Source organism: Schistocerca cancellata, chromosome 4 (assembly GCF_023864275.1).
Source record: "Schistocerca cancellata isolate TAMUIC-IGC-003103 chromosome 4, iqSchCanc2.1, whole genome shotgun sequence".
Taxonomy (NCBI): domain Eukaryota; kingdom Metazoa; phylum Arthropoda; class Insecta; order Orthoptera; family Acrididae; genus Schistocerca; species Schistocerca cancellata.
The window spans coordinates 239,996,166-240,018,762 of NC_064629.1; the positions used below are offsets into that span (position 1 = coordinate 239,996,166).

The 22,597-nt window shown below is 40.9% G+C and overlaps 1 protein-coding gene across 2 annotated transcripts in view; it reads left to right on the top strand.

The window, feature by feature from the left end:
- LOC126184749 (diacylglycerol kinase 1-like) overlaps positions 1-22,597 on the top strand; it is a 356,241-nt gene that overhangs the window by 146,413 nt on the left and 187,231 nt on the right. For both annotated transcript variants that reach the window (XM_049927288.1, XM_049927289.1), the window contains exons 10-14: positions 6,799-7,080; positions 9,906-10,026; positions 13,848-13,972; positions 18,739-18,873; positions 19,010-19,165. In XM_049927288.1, the coding sequence (XP_049783245.1) occupies positions 6,799-7,080; positions 9,906-10,026; positions 13,848-13,972; positions 18,739-18,873; positions 19,010-19,165 (819 nt within the window). The remainder of the gene's footprint in view (positions 1-6,798; positions 7,081-9,905; positions 10,027-13,847; positions 13,973-18,738; positions 18,874-19,009; positions 19,166-22,597) is intronic.

Genomic DNA, 22,597 nt, shown 5'->3' on the forward strand with positions numbered 1-22,597 from the left:
CCAAAATACGAACTATGTCAGCACACAATGGCATTATTACAGCACACACAAATATGAAATATTTAAACTTAATTTTTCTTTTGTTTAACTGTAGATTACCAAAATTACTTTAATTTTAATTATTTTACTTTACTTTGTATTTAGTCAATGAGTAAGAATGACTTTGTCTCTAAATATTATTAAACAACACTGATAACTTTTTGAGGCTTCATTATTAATTACTGTCATTATCTTTTTAACAGTCAAACAAAACTAGCAATGACAGTCTTTTAATACTTTTCTTTTAGCTATCTGAACATTGACACTCGGGTACTCAATAACTGGAAAGGAATGGGACTCCAAGTAGGTGACAATGTCTGAGGATGAAAGATCAGGTACCTACAGTTTTTACAAACAGCCCGTATTATTGAAACAAAATTCACTGAAAATTTCAATGGGTAACTAGTCACTAAGTTTCTAGTATGAACGAAAGAAAACACTCCTACAGTTCGTTACAGACGTTGAGCATCTACAATGCTCCCATTACTCCTTGTAACATTGCGGCCACGCCTTGATTCGCAATGACGAATTATAAGGCAAGATCTTGATGTTGTTGGAGCCTCTTACATCTGTCGACACTGGTCATGCCCTTCTATTGGTGCCTCTCTAGTAAAAACTGCTTCTCACATAGGCCCGAAAGTGCACGCTACTTGCGTGCGTTCACTCTTGCGCCTCCTGCTCACTCTACTCTGACGTCACACTTGCGTCCAGAAACAGTGTTCCTATCCAGGTCTGTACTCTCTTCCAATGATATTGTTTTTCTTAAATTTCCCTAACGGCATTTTAGATTTCCTGAAGGCTTTCGACACCATTCATCACAAGCGTCTTCTAATCAAACTGCGTGCCTATGGAATATCACCTAAGTTGTGCGACTGGATTCATGATTTCCTGCCAGAAAGGTCACAGTTCGCAGTAACAGACGGAAAGTCATCGAGTAAAACAGAAATAATATCCGGCGTTTCTCAGGCTAGTATTCTAAGCCCTCTATTGTTCCTGATTTACATTAACGACATAGGAGACAATCTCAGTAGCCATCTTAGATTGTTTACAGATGATGCTGTCATTTGCCGTCTTGTAAAGTCATCAGATGACCAAAACGAATTGCAAAATGATTTAAATAAGATATCTGTACGGTGCGAAAAGTGGAAATTGACCCTCAATAAAGAAAAGTGTGAAGTTATTCACATGAGTACTAAAAGAAATCCGCTAAATTTCGATTACTCGGTAAGTCACACAAATCTTGAAGGCCGTAAATCCAACTAAATACTTAGGGATTACAATTATAAATACCTTAAATTGGAACGATCGCATAGATAATGTTGTGGGTAGAGCCAGCCAAAGACTGCGATTCATTGGCAGAACACTTAGAAGGTGCAACAGGTCTACTAAAGAGACTGCTTACGCCACGCTTGTCCGCCATATCCTGGTGTATTGCTGTGCGGTGTGGGATCCGCATCAGATGGGACTGACGGATGACATCGAAAAAGTACAAAGAAGGGCAGCTAGTTTTATATTATCTCGAAGTAGGGTGGATAGTGTCACAGACGTGATACATGAATTGGACTGGCAATCATTAAAACAAAGGCGTTTTTCGTTGCGACGGGATCTTCACGTGAAATTTCAATCACCAGTTTTCTCCTCCAATTGCGTAAACATTATGTTGGCACCCACCCGCATAGGGAGAAATGATCATCACGATAAAATAAGAGAAATCAGTGCTCGCACAGAAAAATTTAAGTGTTCGTTTTTCCCGCGCGCCATTCGAGAGTGGAACGGTAGAGAGACAGCTTAAAGGTGGTTCATTGAACCCTCTGCCAGGCACTTTAGTGTGAATAGAAGAGTAATCACATAGTTGAGATGTAGATGTAGAACCCAGAATAAATACATCATAATACAAAATAATTTATGCAGGTTACAACACATATCATGACCGCTGTGCATTCTCCTTCTGTTTCCATTTGTTTACTCTCAACTAGCAAGTGGAAGAGGTTGCGAGCTCTACCTGCAAGAGTGGAAAGCGGAGAGACGCGGGGTTCATAATGAAAGGTAAAGAGCCGAATGGTATTTCACTGTGGTTTATATACGAGTGGGAGAAATAAATTCAGCTCAGTATAAAACTATTTCACTGTGGTTTATATACGAGTAGGAGAAATAAATTCAGCTCAGTATAAAACTGGAGGAAACGCAGTTTTCTGTTCTAGGAGGGATTCGACTTTTGTAAGGATGTCAGTGACGCCAAGCTAAAACTTAAGTTTCAAAGTGTACGAAAGTATGGAGACGATAATTACGGAAGATAATTAACGAAGCTTCACTTTCAATTCAAATGGACGTGTCGTCCTTAGTAGCTTGTCTCTACCTCTTTGAAAATTTCACAGATATTTAGCATTATCGCTGTATTTACAGTGTGCACCATAACGCCTTTATGTGGTAGATATAATTGAACAGTAGAGATTTTCATCTAACTTTATTTATTACTACCGACCATCCCCTGCTTCGCCCAGGTGGCTCTAAATATGTACAGCCGCACAACTAGTCTGGCGTAGTGGAAATAAATTTTAGAGACGGATTCAGCTGCTCCTACTGCTGCCTTTTGATGCTACTCGCAATGTCATAGCTGGACTTCATAAAGCACGTGTGACATTTTCATATTCTCTCGCACGCCATAGGCAAACTATTAGTCCTACATAAAAAAATAAGCAGTACGTTTTTGTAGAAAATTTAATGTAGTTAAATTTTATACAGGGTATGTTTTCGCTGCAGGCCACGGTTTTCGAGTTATTCAGTCAGGATTTCTAGTCTGTTATTCATGGCACTCCCTCCTACCACTGTACAAAAATTTCTGACAACAGGAACTATTTCCGATATTCGATCTTTTTTGGTCTCTATTGACTGGGCAATTACGCCATCCAGTATAGTCGGCTACTTCGTTAACGTTAGTAATTTAAACGTGCCCGTGAGGGTAATGAACGAAAACGGCTTTTGTAAACTTTACGCTAGGGTTGCGTTTGAACGGCACTTTCTCCGTTATATTACGGCCTCCAGCGGAAACTTATCCCAGAACAAAATTTCACTATGTTAAATTTCCTACAAAAGGGTCTCACTCTGTAAGTTTTCTGTAGCACTAATAGTTCGCGCATACCGAGCAAGAGAATATGAAAATCTCGCGCGTGGTTTATGAAGGCCAGCTACTGCAATGCGGACTGCATAGAAAGACAGCAGTAGGGGCACCTGAATTACCCTATATACAGTACCTCATCGTTAGTCAGTCTATGTATTAATGAAAACCCTATCAGAATATATGCAGTATTTTCTGTGATTAGCCTACACATACAGACAGAAAAACGGGGCGGGGAATTTAGTTTATAATATGCAGCAACTGCCAATCTTCTAGCGTTGACATCCCTACTGTTAGTCGATCTTACGAACGGATGCTGAGCCTTCCAAGCAGTCAGGGAGGACTGACGTTCCAGGCGTAGAAAATTACTCTTCTCTCACGGAACATTTTTATAGTGACGCTAGCGACCAAATTAAATTCTGTAAGAGGCAGTTCTGGGTGGTGCTGGAGGAAGCTAAAGTGAATATCGTCATTTAGGTGTGCAAGTAAAGGGGTGGTACGTCACAGAGTGTTCACGATGCGGAAGGAGCACAGTGCTGGGGGTACTATAAATCGTTCTCCCCGGGGAAATCAGTGGACTGACAGGGACGGCACGTTTTCTTTTTAAGTTTCTCGACGCTGCTCCGTTCCACGCGCCAAAACTTCGTTCAGAAATATATTCAGCCGCGGAAAACTGACAATCTTGCCTTTTTGAAAAGAAATAACCATTGTTACGTCCATCAGCGATATGGATTAAACTGTAGACTAACAAACGGTGACGGCTACCCATCTGGAAATAGGTCCCCTACAACAACAGGACCTAGTGATACTAGGGTTGGGATTTTAATATCTAAAAATTAGGAAATTATTCCTTTTTTATTTTTTAAAACAACTTCAAATAAGGGAAAGAATAGTAAAGTATTTTATTATATTTCAACATATTTTATGTGAATGTGAACAATATGCAGTACTCATGAATGGAATTCATGCTTTTCCACACTGATTGCTGAAGAATTAAAATGCACATTGAGAATGAACCTCGAGATGTCCATCACAAATGGCTGACGATTACCCCGAAACACTGCCTTATACTGACGAAATGAGCATCTTCCAAATTTATAGCAGGACACGCCGCTCACACTCACATCGATACCTTCTTCTCAAGGGCCATCTAATACATTTTAAATTTTGCACAAAGTTTGAAGGCCACTTTTGTTTTCAGACATACGTCTGAATTTATTTTGGCATGTTTGTGATGTAAATCCACTAAGATTGGTAAGTTTTCGTTCGAAGTCGTGAACATGCTGATCTGTTCCTACAGCAGGATCCCTTCCTTTTCAAGTATTCAATTGTGCTGTTAGGGAAACACAAGTTAGCAGATATAAACACCAAGTCGCTTTGTAATACTGTCTCTTCAACATTTCCTGAAGGATGCTAACTGAAGTTGCATCTCTGTCCAGTACTGTAACTACTGAGGCAAAACCATCAAAGGTTTCTGCCTAATACAGGACTGCAGCGAGCCAAGTTCCCCTCCACGTTATTATTTAGGTGGATGGCATTACTTCACGATTTTTAGTCTTGAATACGGGCATTCTTCTCGGCAACTTAATTAATACTCTTTTCCCATCAGAAATTAGTTTATCCACATTATGATATACTGCTCTAATGTCTTCACATTGTCCGTGTAAACCATGCCTAACCCATGTAACATGGATAATTTTACGATAACCCACAACAAAACTTCGAGCTGCGTTCTCCATATATGATACATCATCTGTTTTTAACAGAAAAACGTTGTCAAACTTCTCAACAATATTCAACAAAATTTGTTTTGCTTCAGTAAATACTTTTGCAACTCTACTGGAGTAATCATTTCTTGGCTAGTCAACAGAAAAACTTCTCGAAGTCTTTCATCATTGTGTAATACCCCAACAATGACATTTCCAACTTTCCTGCTAGTAGGATCTTAAGTTTCGTCTAACATAAACCAGATTTTGTGATTTTCACAATCGGAACGAATTTGTTGTTAATTTTTTTTTGGTAACACCTTGGAAATTACGTTTTCCTAACGTTCTCTTTTCAGGACTGTCAAGATTTGAATATCTGGGGAAAAACTTTCTTAACACTGGATTATTTACTTTATAAAGAGGCGTCAGTTGTCATAAATGGCCTACATAAATCTTCACAATAAACTGAAAGTCTATCAGGTCCTAGAAAGAGCCCGGAACTGCATCAGTAATTAGAGTTGTCTTATCCTCAGGCGTGTCTTCCCCTTCCGAGGGGTAGTGTAACTTTAAATCGCTGTTCAGCCGTATTACCTTCCCACATGATTATCAGAACAGGATATGTCCATATGAACTAAAATTGTCCTTAAATTGTGCAACATACTGCTGCAAATGATAACTTGTTGCTTTTACTTTAAGTGCCTTGCATTTCACAGCACGAGAAATGAACTAGATGAAAGAAAATTTTTCGGATCTCAGCTGCACACGAGAATTATATTAAATGCAACGAAGACATGTGAAAAGTCATGCTGGACTGGGATTCGAACCCGGATGATTCACTTCTCTAGAACGGTTGCCTTAACCAGCACACCTCCGGTCGAGCACAAATCTCCACATTCCGCACACTTGAGATGTATTATCGTCCGTCCATTATCCCCTATTTCCTAGCAGCTGTTCAGATGAGTCCCGCAAGGATTCGGGCGAGTGAGTGCATCTGCACAGAGGACATCATTTTGTTATCAAGGTGCATATATGCACTTATTTTATATGTATCGTGTCCGTTTTTTCAGACATATCCGAGAGGCACTAGAGATAAAGGTTTTCCTGCTCCGAAGAAGTTGAACATCAGGTTCATGCCTACAAAGTGGATGTTGGTTGGTTGGTTTAAGGATTAAAGGGACCAAACTGCAAAGGTCATCGGTTCCACAAAGTGGAGGTCTGTCAGCAGGTCTGACATTGCTTCTTTCGGGTTTGGCTGCCATTATCCTGGGTCGATCTTAGCTGGTATCAAACGTCTTGTCACCTGGCTGCAAGTTTGACGAAGAGCAATGTCAACACTTCTCGTGTGGCAAGATTGGTGCCATACAGGGCGAGCAATTCCCCTGCTGAGTAACACAAGGCTAAAGCGGACGTTCGAAGCACATCTGAGCTTGCTCCCCAACTTATGCCGTAGAATTTACCTAAGATATTGTGTCGTGCTGCGACCTTGATTTCTCCGGGAATTTCAGACTGCTATCAAGAATCGCCGAGGAATTTAGGGACGTATTTGGGGATAGAGGTGTGACTGAGACGAGTTCTCAGCCATAGGACTTTTAACTTGTAGTTGGGATCTTTGTCGCGGAGATGTACAATACTGACTGCTGGTTTCCAAGGATTTGGTTCAGGCTCTTGCCTTTATAATACTTTCTCAGATCGAAAAATTTTAAAGTGGATATTTTTAAAGACATAAACACCTACAGTAAAGTGTTTTTTTGGGGTGAGGGGGGATTGAAGGTCATGAACCCCATGACACTTCCTCCCCTCTTCGATCAAAACTGTTCATATGAGGCCACAAATAAATTTTAAATAGGCCAAGAAACCATCCTGATGTCTTTTGTCATCTTTATTGTACTAGGGCTACGGGTGATCCGTGCGCTGTGATTGGAAACGTTCTTGTTACAGGTCCAGTCGGTGTCAGCCGAACCAGTACCACACCCAGCAACAATAATGACTGCGACGACCACCATGACCACCACGACCACCATGACCACCACGACCACCATGACCACCACGACCGCAATGGGCCACTACCAACATGCAGAAGGAGCGTACCCGCCAATGTCCTTCCAGATAATGCCGCCAACGAACACGTGTCCGTTGGTGGTCTTTGTAAATCCCAAATCTGGAGGACGACAAGGCGAACGAATGCTCCATAAATTTCAGTACCTGCTTAACCCCCGCCAGGTAAGTGCCTACTACAATACAGCCTTCAATTGAAAATGATACCAATAAGATCTTTGGAAAAGTCATTAACTGTTTTTTTGCAAATGGGCTTGGTCTAATCTTTGAAAAAACACAGTACATCCAAATTTCTGCTTCAAAAAGTACAGTCCCTTCAATAAATATAGCAGCACATCAACAGAAGTCAGTAGACAGGGTAGAGCATACAAAGTTTTTGGGTGTACACATAGATGAGAATCTTAATTAGAAAATTCATATTTTGGATCTTCTAAAGTGACTAGGTTCAGCAACTTCTGCAATCAGAATAATTGCCCATTTTTAGGGTATAGAAATTAGTAAGCTAACATACTTTGCATACTTTCACTCTCTGATGTCATACGGAATAATATTTTGGAATAACTCAACAAGTAGACAAAAATTATTCACTGCTCAAAAGAAAGTGATTAAAATAATGTGTGGGGTTCATAGTCGCACATCTTGTAGGCATCTTTTTAAAAGATTGGGGATTCTTACAACAGCCTCACGGTACATTTACTCGCAAATGAAATTTGTTCTCAACAACATGGACCAGTTTAAAAACAACAGTGACATTCATGATTATAATATCAGAAAAAAGAAAGACTTACACTATCCCTTACTCAACCTATCTTTGGCACAGAAAGGGATAAAATATGCTGCTATAAAAATTTTCGACACATTACCAGATTAAATAAAATGTCTGACAGACAGCAGTAATAGCTTCAAAAATAAATTGAAATCATATCTCCTTGACAACTCCTTCTATACCATAGATGAATTCTTGAATAGGTATAGATAAATCTATAAATATAGTATATGTATTTTGTGCCATTTAATGATATGGGGTAAATAACAGAAATATTAATCTTTAACTCTGTATTGTAATATATATATATATATATATATATATATATATATATATATATATATATATAAATCTTGTTTCATATGTGCATTTCTTGTGCACTTTACACGTTCCACGCCATAACGGCTACCGTACCGTGCGATTGATCAGTGGAACCCGCAACCAACTAACTAACTAACTTTTTCCCTGAGACATGTTAAATGACTGAAACATAACGCAGAAGCAAGCCCCACATAAAAGCAAGTATTTGATAAAAGGAAATCAAAGTACTATGCCCGGTTGCATTGAATCTTTATGTGGACTGGAAGATTCTGACTGGAGAACTGAATAAAACTTAAATACAGTGGAGAGATAACAGGGATGATTCTCAACCATATAAAAGTAAGAGTACATAAGTAGATACCAATTTAATTAAGAAAGAGACTAGATTAAAGGCAGACTGAAATGTTCCGTTGTCCGACTGCGACTAGATCCCATGACCTTTCTGTTTCGAGACATGCGCTGTGTCACTAGACCACTGAGTCCGACAATATACTTTTGTACTGTTGCAAGAGGGCTCTTGTGTTGTATTTTCTCAATATGTCGTTTAATATACAGGCCTAGGTACCGCGATCAGAGTGGTTGAGCCAGGATAAGAACATCATAGACATTGTTTGACAATTCGAGCAACTGCACTAAGCGCAGACACCTTTGACTGCGCTCAAGAATTCTATTGACTCCAGAAAAAAATGCTGTCGTGAACTTGTTATTAACTAATCATTGTTTTCTTAGATTCACTGTTTGCGGGGATAAGCATGTAACTTCTAAGTTACATTCTCCTTGTCTTAATGTACGTACATAGGAGTGTTCATTCAACTAAGGGGCTTCAAAAGTAAGTTAAACATTATAATATCAAATCAAGTAACCGTTATTTGAAGATGTACTACACTTCAAACCGACGTAGATACGTGGCACTATTTTTCGTCATAGTCACGAAGTCTTTGTAAACAACGGTGGGGACTTTCTGCGAATCGTTCAGTTTCTCGACGGTGGAAATCCCTCCCTTGGTCACGAAGCCATTCGAAAAACGCTGTGTCAACATCTTCATCGGTGACAGATCTGGAACTGGTGCGAACCACTTCCTCGGCTGCCTGCAATGGGCTGTTTGTAATCTATGTCGATGGCCTTCCTTCCTGATCAGCATCATCTACATCTACATGGATAATCTGCAAATCACATTTATGTGCATGGCAGACAGTTCATCGAACCACCTTCACAATTCTCTATTATTCCAATCTCGTATAGCGAGCGGAAAAAGCGAACATCTATAGCTTTCCGTACGATCTCTGACTTCCCTTATTTCATCGTGGTGATCGTTTCTCCCGATGTAGGTCGGTGTCAACAAAATATTTTCGCATTCCGAGGAGAAAGTTGGTGATTGGAATTTCGTGAGAAGATTCCGTCGCAACGAAAAACGCCTTTCTTTTAATTACGTCCAGCCCAAATCCTGTATCATTTCAGTGATACTCTCTCCCATATTTCGCGATAATACAAAACGTGCTGCCCTTCTTTGAACTTTTTCATCCACCTTTCTGTCGCCACGGCCAAATTGTTGGCACCATTTCACTACAGCTGGGCGCTGCATTACATTTGCTCCATATACTGCCAGAATTTCACGGTGAATCTGTGTGTAATTTAGACGTTTTGCCCACAAGAATCGTACAGTCCCGAGTGCTTCGACTATGGAGTACATTTCCAGTTGCCACGCCATTTTATTCCCACAGTGTGAGGCACTTGTCACACGTACCACAGCAGCGCTGTGTCAGCAGGAAACGTAGAACTCTCTTCTGACAATGCACCACTGTTGTTGTTCAATAACCTTATACATGTATAACTTACTTTTGAAGCCCCCTTGTATGTCAGAGAATTTGTTTACCTTAACTTTACAGTCTTTCTATCCCGACAGGTGTACAATCTTGCAAAAGGTGGTCCCATGGTGGGCTTGACCCTTTTCAAAGACGTATGCAACGTCAGGGTCATCTGCTGTGGAGGCGACGGAACTGTCGGATGGGTTCTCGAATCCATGGGTAAGTTTCTGCACACACTGCAATTTTTGTTCTGTTACTTCGATTAATAATTATATGTGTGTGATCAAAAATACTAAGTGAAAATACCGTTTAATTCTTACCCCATTAAAAACAGCAACCAGCCACTGCTGATGTTGCTACTTATTAACAAGTAATAGCACCGTTACCGGTTTCGAAATGACAGGTTCATCGTGTGACGGCTGTGAACGTGTATCATTTCATTTGGTTTATGCTGAATACGAGGTGTTGATTGTTTTGGGTGAGCAGAAAGTTTCTTAAACATACCTATGAACTGAAACAACGTACCCATGTCACATGTACCTCACAAAACATACCGGTGCAGCATTATGTTCACATGATGATAACGACTTACGGCATAAATCAGTTTACATTCTGCTACATCCATGCTCAGTATCCATTTTGCAGCAAACTGCATCCGCTTTTTTGTGCCTGTTTGTAACGGTGTTTCCGTTTTCTTCATTTTATCGAAATCACTCGTTTCAAAGTCGGAGCAGATAAAGAGAACGACACAGAACACTAACTTATGGCTGTCTGCGTTTACGAAAAGAATGAACGGTACTAAGTATTGGTTGCCTGTGGATGAAACCCAAGTCCGCCGTATTCCTATGAAAAATCCAGCCAGAGTCAAACACCAAACATAGTCCCGTCTAGCAGCGTAACTCGTCAACAGGAAGGTAGCTGGCAAGAGCAGTGACACAACTCAGAAATTCAGTACTTGAATAAAATCGACTTGAAAAATTTAATAGTATCCTTTAAATTCCAAGTAATTCCAGCAATAAATTCCATTACAAATGGTTCAAATGGTTCTGAGCACTATGCGACTTAACAGCTGTGGTCATCAGTCCCCTAGAACTTAGAACTACTTAAACCTAACTAACCTAAGGACATCACACACATCCATGCTCGAGGCAGGATTCGAACCTGCGACTGTAGCAGTCGCGCGGTTCCGGACTGCGCGCCTAGAACCGCGAGACCACCGCGGCCGGCAAATTCCATTACATTCTATACAACAGTAATATGGACATGTACGTCTATACTCGTCGCATGTGAGGCGTTCTCAGGTAGTTATTAATTAATTCTTTGAGTTGTATCACTTTTCTGGATAATCTAAGAACTTTTCTATTTTTGTTCTGGCCCTTCCTGTAATACTTTTGCCACTTTGACAACACACACACACATTGAGGAATATCACCCCAGCACGTGTACGGCATCAGTTGTAAAATAAAAAAGTACCAGTTTTAATATGAAGTTCCCGTGTATGCCTTACAATCCGTCCCTGGAAATATATTTGTGATCCCAAATTCTCCTTTGCCTTTCCTTCTCACTCCTTTTATGAAAATGTTAATAAACACAACATATTGAGTTGTGCTACACTTTATGCTTGTCTTTCACTCGTGTGCTAAATGACAGTCATTAAAGTTTAACTGACGTACGCCTGCGCACCTTTAAATAAATATAGCGAAACAGAGCGTTTATAGATTGCTTTTCAAGGTCATCACGAATTATCTCGAGTATGTAACAGAACGTTTCTCACGTCATCTCTTATATTCGTAAAACTTATCTGGTTATTGTCGGCCGGTGTGACCGTGCGGTTCTAGGCGCGTCAGTCTGGAACCGCGTGACCGCTACGGTCGCAGGTTCGAATCCTGCCTCGGGCATGGATGTGTGTGATGTCCTTAGGTTAGTTAGGTTTAAGTAGTTCTAAGTTCTAGGGGACTGATGACCACAGATGTTGAGTCCCATAGTGCTCAGAGCCATTTGAACCATTTTAGCTGGTTATTCCGATAACTGAGGACAGAGTCCCGATGTTATTCAATCTGTATATTGAGCAAGCAGTAAAGGAAACAAAAGAAAAATTCGGAGTAGGAATCAAAATCCATGGAGAAGAAATAAAAACTTCGAGGTTCGCCGATGACATTGTAATTCTGTCAGAGACGACAAAGGACCTGGAAGAGCAGCTGAACGGAATGGACAGGATCTCGAAAGGAGGATATAAGATGAACATCAACAAAATCAAAACGAGGATAATGGAATGTAGTCGAATTAAATCGGGTGATGTTGCCGGAATTAGATTAGGAAATAAGACACTTAAGGTAGTAAATGAGTTTTGCTATTTGTGGAGCAAAAACGATGGTCTACGTAGAGAGGATATAAAATGTAGACTGGCAATGGCAAGGAATGCGTTTCTGAAGACGAAAAATTTGTTAACATCGAGTATAGATTTAAGTGTCAGGAAGTCGTTTCTGAAAGTATTTGTATGGAATGTAGCCATGTATGGAAGTGAAACGTGGACGATAAATACATTAGACAAAAAGAGACTACAATTTTCGAAATGTGGTTCTACAGATGAATGCTGAAGATTAGATGGGTATATCACATAACTAATGAGGAGGTATTGAACAGAATTGGGGAGAAGAGATACAGTCGCAGGTTCGAATCCTGCCCTCGGGCATGGATGTGTGTGATGTCCTTAGGTTAGTTATGTTTAAGTAGTTCTAAGTTCTAGGGGACTGATGACCTCCGAAGTTTAGTCCCATAGCGCTCAGAGCCATTTGAACCATTTGGGGTGAAGAGAAATTTGTGGCATAACTTGACTAGAAGAAGGGATCGGTTGGTAGGACATATTCTGAGGCAATAAGGGATCGCCAATTTAGTATTGGAGGGCAGCGTGGAGCGTAAAAATCGTAGAGGGAGACCAAGAGATGAATACACTAAACAGATTCAAAAGGATGTAGGTTCAGTAGGCACTGGGAGATGAAGAAGCTTGCACAGGATAGAGTAGCATGGAGAGCTGCATCAAACCAGTCTCTGGACTGAAGACCACAACAACAACAACAACAACAACAACGGGGACAGAGTATATAGTATGTTCAAATTGTGTGACATCTTATGGAACTTAGCTGCTAAGGTCATCAGTCCCTAAGCTTACACGCTACTTAACCTAAATTATCCTAAGGACAAGCACTCACACCCATGCCCGAGGGAGGACTCGAACCTCCGCCGCACAGTCGATGACTGCAGCGCCCTAGACCGCTCGGGTAATCCCGCGCGGCAGTATATAGTACTCGCCACGTTCTTTAGGAGACAGGAAAGCTCATTCGCTTGCACTGGGTGTCTCTTTAATAGCACAAGCCACTATGCAGCACTCGTATTCAAGCACAGAGACGTCGTGATACCCACCCTACCCCGAGAGATTTAAATCGAACTTACTTCATTCATAGAATAGATTCTAACGTAATGTGGCCTAACCTAACCTTGACTCTGCCAAAAACTGTCGGCCAATGTTATCGGGCGATTTCTGTCGACGGTATCTGACGACCGTTGTCGGTACCTCTGTAACGCAGCCTAAGAGGCATGTAATGTGCCACGCGCGTCTTACATCGCACTCGCTGAGTACTCGGCCGATCGGAGGGGTGTTAGGCCGGACCGCGTAGATAGCGAGTGATGGACAACGACTGCCGCTTACTCAGTTCACCATGCGGCTGCAGACTAAGAAGGGGACAGTCTAATGGTCATCATTGGTTTCGTCCAAATTTATGATATATGTAGGACTTGTTCAGAAATGAAAGTGACACAAACCGAGGGTTTAGGAAAATTGCACTTTCGGCGCGGATCGAGCCAGGCACGATCCATTTACATTAGTGTGGTTTATAGGCAGCGGCTGGCGCAGTGTAAACTGTACAGAGTCGCAATACGAGAGTAGTGCCGTCGAATTTATACGTAAAACATTTTGCTTTCAATTTTTACGTTACTTCCACTGCAAAACTCCAACCAAAGCTGACGATTTTTCTCATTTGCAGATCGCATCCAATACGAACAACAACCAGCAGTTGGGGTCATACCACTTGGGACCGGAAACGACTTAGCAAGATGCCTACGCTGGGGCGGAGGCTATGAAGGAGAGAACATCGGCAAAATACTTAAGGTAGGCATCCAGTCATGTGAGAAAGCTCTTCATTTAACACTTTACAGCACTGAATTCCTTCCGTCCACCTTCGTAGCTAAGCCGACTGCGAGTCTGACTGCCACGGGGAGGAGCCGGGTTCTATTCTGGAGTGCACTAAGCCTCTTGAGAACAATTGAGAGGCTACATGAACGCGGCGTATCGAGTCCTGTTTGTGGAAAGCTAGGACAGCGGCGTGCTGACCCCATGACACGCAATAACGCATCCAAATGATACTGCAAGGTGAAGGACGGCGCGGTGGTCGGTCAGCTTCGTGGCGACCAGTGGGTTTCAACGCGGAGTTATATTTTTTCTTTTGCTTTTTCTTTCCATCATGCAATATCTCCGTGTTGTGTTCTTTTTCCGTGACATTTGTCTTTATTTGCCTTTTAGACGCGCGCGCGCGCGCGCGCGCGCACACACACACACACACACACACACACACACACACACACACACACTCACTCGCAATAGGGTTGCCACCCCCTTGAAGTGGAGATAAGGGACAATAGTGTATAACAGAGGTGAAAATAAGGGATAAATGCAGAAAATAAGGGACCTAAAGTGGACTCTTCGTACAGAATAACAAACAGTAAATAATCGTATCATATGATTATTCTCCATAAAAATTTATATCATTACATTAACAACACAAATTACATACATTCCTGCAAATACTAAAAAGAAAGAAAAAACACATCATCAGACAGGTTCAGTACTTGACAGATTACCCTTATTGTGATTTAAAACCTTATCTTTTAACTATTGATGGCATTCTGGTATTAAGAAACAGATCTGCCTCTTTCTGTAAAAGTGTGTCGCTTTTCATGAAAGGGACAAAATCCTAACAACTGTGTTCAAAATTTACGCTAACCAGAAGTTCTGCTCTTATTTGATTTGCAGTCTATACTACCTCCTTTCGTGTGTCACTCCATTTTTTATTCATTAACGGAAGAAATTCTTTCTGTGCCTGCATTTGTCCCATGCACACGGAAAACAACGGCAATTGCCTTTAAAAGATTAGGCAAATTGACATTTCCTTTTTTTAACGACGTGAAAACATCAGCCCATCTTTAACAAACTTTCCCTTGCTGAGAGTTGGTATTTTTTAAAACATGATAGGATTGGTAAATGTTGAATACAGTCCGTGTGTCCACCATGTGCAATACCAAAATGCTTCTTGCAGAAATAATATGCTTTGTGACGATTCTTCTTTACATGCCAGTGTACGTTTACTGCCAATTTGTGCGTTACACACATAACATTTTTAGTTTCTTCCTTGGTGAATTTTCTTCTCGAGTATACTCACAAGCATCACTCATCTTAACTTTATACGAAATATTTCAATACCTAACTGCTACACGTTGTCCTCTCAGAACACAACTACTACGGTTGAGCGATAGTGAAAGAGGAACACCTCGTCACACATCGAGTGGTATCGGCCCGACGCAACAACGAACGGAAGTCATATTGCCGTGCCTAAATTCATCGATGGGAGGGGGTGGGAAAACAAAGGAAAGTAAGTGACAAAGAGTATCAAAGCAGTCATCTACTATAAAAGAATAAATGGTTGGATTTCTGAAAATACGGGCTATATCTTGAAAAATACAGGACCCGGGATTTCGTCCAAATTAAATCAAAATACAGGATTTGCCGGGATTTACAGGGTAGTTGGCAACCGTAACATATACACACACGTTACATACTTGAAGCTGAAAATAATGGATAGAGCTCTCACTCATTATAGATTAAGATGCTGCGACGTGCGGTAGTCATTGCCAAAATTTTAGCTCAACAGAACAATGACGCCTCATGAAAATCAGGCTGAGATTTAATCGATCTAAGGAGAGGATGGCAACGAGGAAGTCTCGTTATATGAAAATCCTGACATCCTTCCTCTTAGGTTAGAACTAGTTCGAGTCCCAGTCTGACACACAGTTTTAATCGTGTAGGAAGTTTCAAAACGGCACACTTCTCATTGCAGCACGAAAGGTTAATTGTTATTAAAACGAACATTTCACACTGTTTTCCTTCTTTTTTCTGTTTTGGTAAACCTTGAGTCCAACGTTATGTAGTGGATAATAATAATATTTTACCCTCTTTCTGAGCTCAACATCTCACTAATTCTATAGGAATGCTGACTCAATTTTTCAGCCTGCCAAACGGGAGATTTCGATACACAAAATGGTCCTGACGTCAACTGATGGTGTGTGTCGTGTTACATTGTGGAATAATGTGTGTATAGAGCGTGCAGTAACTGAGGGTGGGAAATGAATGGACACTCAGGGACCATCATTTACTCATTTCAGTAACTTCTTTCCAAAACAGTGTGATACACAAGGGATAAACCGAATGATGAAGTGTCGTTTTAAACGGACTGGTCTTGAATTCGGGAGAATGAAGGTTCCATTTTCCATCTTGCCATCCTAATTTAGGCTTTCCGTGGTTTCCATAAATTACTTGAAAGAAATGTAGGTGTGTTTCTACTACAGGGTCACATTCGACTACCTGTACTATTCTTGTCTAACTTGAACTGTATACAGGGTGGTTCATTGATCGTGACCGGGCCAAATATCTCACGAAATAAGCGTCAAACGAAAAAACTACAAAGAACAAAATTTGTCTAGCTGGAAGGGGTAAACCAGATGGCGCTATGGTTGGCCCGCTAGATAGTGTTGCCATAGGTCAAACTGATATCAACTGCGTTTATTTAAAATAGGAACCCCCATTTTTATTACATATTCGTGTAGTATGCAAAGAAATATGAATGTTTTAGTTGGACCACTTTTTTCGCTTTGTGATAGATGACGCTGTAATAGTCACAAACATATGGCTCACAATTTTAGACGAACAATTGGTAACAGGTAGGTTTCTTAAATTAAAATACAGAACGTAGGTACGTTTGAACGTTTTATTTCGGTTGTTCCAATGTGATACATGTCCTTTGTGAGCTTATTATTTCTGAGAACGCATGCTGTTACAGCGTGATTACCTGTAAATACCACATTAATGCAATAAATGCTCAAAATGATGTCCGTCAACCTCAATGCATTTGACAATACGTGTAACGACATTTCTCTCAACAGCGAGTAGTTCGCCTTCCGTAATGTTCGCACATGCATTGACAATGCGCTGATACATGTTGTCAGGCGTTGTCGGTGGGTCACGGTAGCAAATATCCTTCAACTTTCCCGACAGAAAGAAAGCCGGGGACGTCTGATCCGGTGAACGTGCTTCGACGACCAATCCACCTGTCATGAAATATGCTATTCAACACTGCTTCAACCGCACGCGGGCTATGTGCCGGACATCCATCATGTTGGAAGTACATCGCCATTCTTTCACGCAGTGAAACATCTTGTAGTAACATCGGTAGAACATTACGCAGGAAATCAGCATACATTGCACCATTTAGATTGCCATCGATAAACCGGGGGCCAATTATCCTTCCTCCCATAATGCCGCACAGTAGATTAACCCACCAAGGTCGCTGATGTTCCACTTGTCGCAGCCATCGTGGATATTCCGTTGCCCAATAGTGCATATTATGCCTGTTTACGTTATCGCTTTTGGTGAATGACGCTTCGTGCTAAATAGAACGCGTGCAAAATATCTGTCATCATCCCAGAATTTCTCTTCTGGCCAGTGGCAGAACTGTACACGACGTTCAAAGTCGTCGCCATGCAATTCATGGTGCATAGAAATATGGTACGGGTGCAATCGATGTTGTAGCATTCTCAACACCGACGTTTTTGAGATTCTCGCGCAATTTGTCTGCTACTGATGTGCGGATTAGCCGCGACAGCAGCTAAAACACCTACTTGGGCATCATTATTTGTTGCTGGTCGTGGTTGACGTTTCACATGTGGCTGAACACTTACTGTTTCCTTAAATAACGTAACTATCCGGCGAACGGTCCGGACACTTTGATGATGTCGTCCAGGATACCGGGCAGCATACATAGCACACGCCCGTTGGGCATTCTGATCACAAAGCAGCCAAGACGATATCGACCTTTTCCGCAATTGGTAAACGGTCTATTTTGACACGGGTAATGTATCACGAATCAAATTGCCGTCCGCACTGTCGGAATGTTACGTGATACCACGTACTTATACGTTTGTGACTATTACAGCGCCATCTATTACAAAGCGAAAAAAGTGGTCCAACTAAAACATTCATATTTCTTTACGTACTACAACGAATATGCAATAAAATGGGGGTCCCTATTTTTAAAAAAACGCAGTTGATATCCGTTTGACCTATGGCAGCGTCTTCTAGCGGGCCAACCATAGCGCCATCTGGTTTCCCCCTTCCAGCTAGACGAGTTTCGTTCTTTGTAGTTTTTTCGTTTGACGCTTATTTCTTGAGATATTTGGCCCGGTCACAATCAATGGACCACCCTGTACATATGGTTTATAATATTTTGTTTTTCTTTAATTTTAGTATCTTAACATGTCCAATACCTTTGAAAAAATGAGACACACATGGATAAAGCTACTAGTACTATAACTACTGCCCCGACTATCCTCCCCTGGCTGCTAAACACCTGCGAGGAAAAAAAACAAAAAACAAAAACGAGCACTAAGATTTGAACCAGGAGCCTCCAACCCGTATCTAAAACAGCTTTATGCGTTAACAGGTCCGGCTACAGGAGTGGATGTATGACTTCGCAATGGGCACACCACAGTTGTTTTAAGAAACAGAATCGTTCCACAACTGAATGATCTCAACTTTTTGTGTTCCAGAAAATAGAACGTGCTTCCCAGGTAATGATGGATCGATGGCAGATCGAAGTTATTCCAGAGTGCACGAGCGGAGACGAATTACCGGGAGACCCAGTGCCTTACACAATCATCAACAACTACTTTTCTGTGGGTGTGGTGAGTATAGCCACGCAATACTCATTATAGAATCCACAGTGCTTATCCGCAAACTATTAGCAGATGTCGTAGAGTCTGTATTTACAACGGTGCATCAAACTGTTGACTACATCCGTCTTCACTTATATTTCACCAGGACGCTGCCATATGCGTGAAGTTCCATCTGGAGAGAGAGAAGAATCCAGAGAAGTTTAACAGCCGCATGAGAAACAAGCTTTGGTATTTTGAATTCGCAACATCGGAACAGTTTGCAGCGTCCTGCAAAAACCTCCATGAAGATATAGACATCACGGTAAGTGGAATTATTTCTTTGCACTTTCATTCAGTTCCCACTCATGAGAGCCACGATTGGGTTATTTAGTAATTATTCTCTTAAGCTGGACCAGTAGCTCTGTTTCGATGTGCACAACATATTGCGAGGCCGTGCTGAAAAGTAATATCTCGAAATTACTTAGGGAAAGCTCTTAAAGGTTTAAATAAAACGAACATTATTGACATTCTAGATCTTTGTTCTTCATGTCTAAATATTTGCATCCCTCTTTCGCTACAGGGCTCCGAAATACAGCGTGTAACTGGCGGCGTGTAACCTACAGTATGGCGGAGCGTGAAAAACAGCGTGAGCAATCGAGTTTCGAATTGGAAGAGTTCGGTCACACATGAAAACCACACAAAGTACACACAATACCAGACCACATACGAGCACGGCGACATCTGCCACAATCCCATCGATTATTCTCCATACAGTCCCGACATGGTCCCACCCGATTTTCATGTGATTCCGAAACCTAAAGAACTCCTTTGACGACTTCACTTTGATAGTGATGAAGTGGTGCAAGCAGAGGTCACGTTGTGGCTCCGTGAACAAAATCAAACATTCTACCGTGACGATGTCAACAAACTGGTCGCTCGTCGAGAGGGTGACTATGTTGAGGAATAAATCGATGATAGGCAATGAAAACCTCGTAACTCCATTCTGTTAAATTCTGCATGTGAAGCAAAAACGGTTTTTTAAAAACTAATATTAAATGATATAGAAAGTTGCTTCATGTGTAACAGTATTACTGAGAGATTAGAGAAATCCATGCAAAAAAAATTGGTTCAAATGGTTCTGAGCACTATGGGACATAACAGCTGTGGTCATCAGTCCCCTAGGACTTAGAACTACTTAAACCTAATTAACCTAAGGACATCACACACATCCATGCCCGAGGCAGGATTCGAACCTGCGACCGTAGCAGTCGCGCGGTTCCGGACTGCGCGCCTAGAACCGCGAGACCACCGCGGCCGGCAAATCCATGCACTTTCAAATATCTCTTTGATTGTGGAGTTACTGTGCTCTGGAAATACGAGCTTGCACAAACAGATATAGTTACGAGGTTTTCATTGCCTACCATTGAAATATGTAGACATGTAGAACAAAGATGTAGAATGTTTATAAAGTTTGTTTTAGTTAAAAAGCTGGAAGAGTTTTCACATAAAAAATTCGGAGACATTGCTTTTCAGTACGCCCTGGGACAAGGTAGGTAACTCGTCTTCAAACCAAACTAGCATGCACTACAGCATTGTCACTCAGTATGGCGGGTGTGCTTAGCGGAATAACGCTCTGGGCGTTCGATCTGTAAATTATTTGCCGCACCTATTTGTTTAATTTTATTAGGAATTTGCGTCATTTATGTCAGATAAACGAGGTGCCCAAGCAAATGTTGTCTAATTTATCTGAAGTTTTCCTAATTCACTCTTACCACAATTTGCAATGAGAGTGCCTCAGTTTATTTTCCGACCTCTTATTGTGTCTGAAAAGTGGCGTGCTGAAATTATAAAAACCGATGCATTTATTTCGCTGATTGTCTTAATTAAATTATCTCAGTTCCATAAAAAGATAAACAGCTCAGTTACGAACGAAGCTTTGGGAATATAGCTACATATCGCGTTAGTTATAACAGAATATGAAATGTTAAATAAATTTTGGTAAGAGATTTAGGAAACGCTTTCCTTCGATCACATCAAGAATTTCAGTACTGTTTCTTCTTTACCGAAATTAAGTGTATGCCAGATCTAAGTTTGTCATTATGCCGGGAATAATCTGCGCAATATTTTCATCATTTTTCTCGTCTAGTTTCGAAACAAATTGCTTCATTATTTGAATCGGAAAAGAATGAGATAGGCTGCATTCGGCAGAACGAATGTTTATTAATACTGTCTCTAATTTCAGATATTGGCTCAAAACAATACTTATAATCCTATGCATTACGTTCAATGACAATTCGTATGTCACGTCTTACAAAAAATAGTTTCTTTCACTTAACAGTCACGAAATAACTTCATTGCGTATGACTATAGGAGACAAAATGTTAGCTTCTAGGCACATGATTGTATTTTCTGATAGTACGATAGTGTAAGCAAGAAACTGCAAAGATGAATATACTGTGGTGATAAAGTAATGTATTCAGTAAACAAGTATGTATCAGGCAAGCATGGACCCACTACCGAATAAAAGTGAAGTCACGAGTTATGAGCGAGCTAGACAAACGTGCTACCCGCAGCTACTGGATTTCTTCCTAGAAAATTGTGAAGAGCATGGTCAAATTTTTTTCAGGATATTTTAAATACGAAGGGAATATCTGTGCTGCTATGTTAACTGATTATTACTGGCTTATGAAAAGGAACGCTCCTCCCACACGGTACGTGAGTCTGGTAAAAAAAGAGACGCTCTTAAAAGTATTTGATGCTTTACATTCTTGGAATGGCTCTGAGCACTATGCGACTTAACTTCTGAGGTCATCAGTCGCCTAGAACTTAGAACTAATTAAACCTAACTAACCTAAGGACATCACACACATCCAGGCCCGAGGCAGGATTCGAACCTGCGACCGTAGCGGTCACGCGGTTCCAGACTGAAGCGCCTTTAACCGCACGGCCACACCGGCCGGCAACTTTACATTCTTATGTCATCTTGTAAGATACATATAAAAATATCATTATCTCAAAAATGAGAGGCAGTCAGTAAATTTCACCGAAAATACACAACGAAATCGAATTCTAACCTCCATTACACCCAACTTTTCAAAATTCGTAGCGCGGTTTCGTACGAGTAAAGGATGCTGATGTTAAAGTATTTTAATCTGTTTTTGCATTAACTACTAAAATCGTATTTGCTTTATGGTATGCGTTTAGTTTTATTCATTTAAAATATTGTCAGTGGTCTGGAATGAAAAAAAAAATACAATTTTGGTTGGTTATCTAGGATTAATACCTTTTCCTAACGAAAGATATTGAAACCAAAAAGTAAATTTACAAAGTTTTGAAAAAAAATTACAACGAAACTTGTACAGTACGGTAAAATAAATACGCATTTTACAAACATTAATAACTGTGAATCAACTGTGAACAATACGGCTGCACAAACAAATTTAAACGGAGCTGTGTTCGACATGAACGGTTTTTCCTGAAACCGTACTTGACTGAGAGAAGCTTGTTTTACTCTATGAACTTCATAGTGTTAGAACTTGAAATATAAACTTCGATCCTAGAACAGAAGAACGTTAGAATTATTGGTCTCTTTTACTTTTTTATGAGAACGCTAAAAGGGCTCTGACGGAACTGAGAGGCAGATATTTCCACGTGGTACTCGCGTGCGCCACTTGACAGTCAAATAGCACGCTGGGAGGAAGAGAAGCGAACAACAGGAGCCTGGGAGGGGCGCAAAGGACACGCACACGTCGCA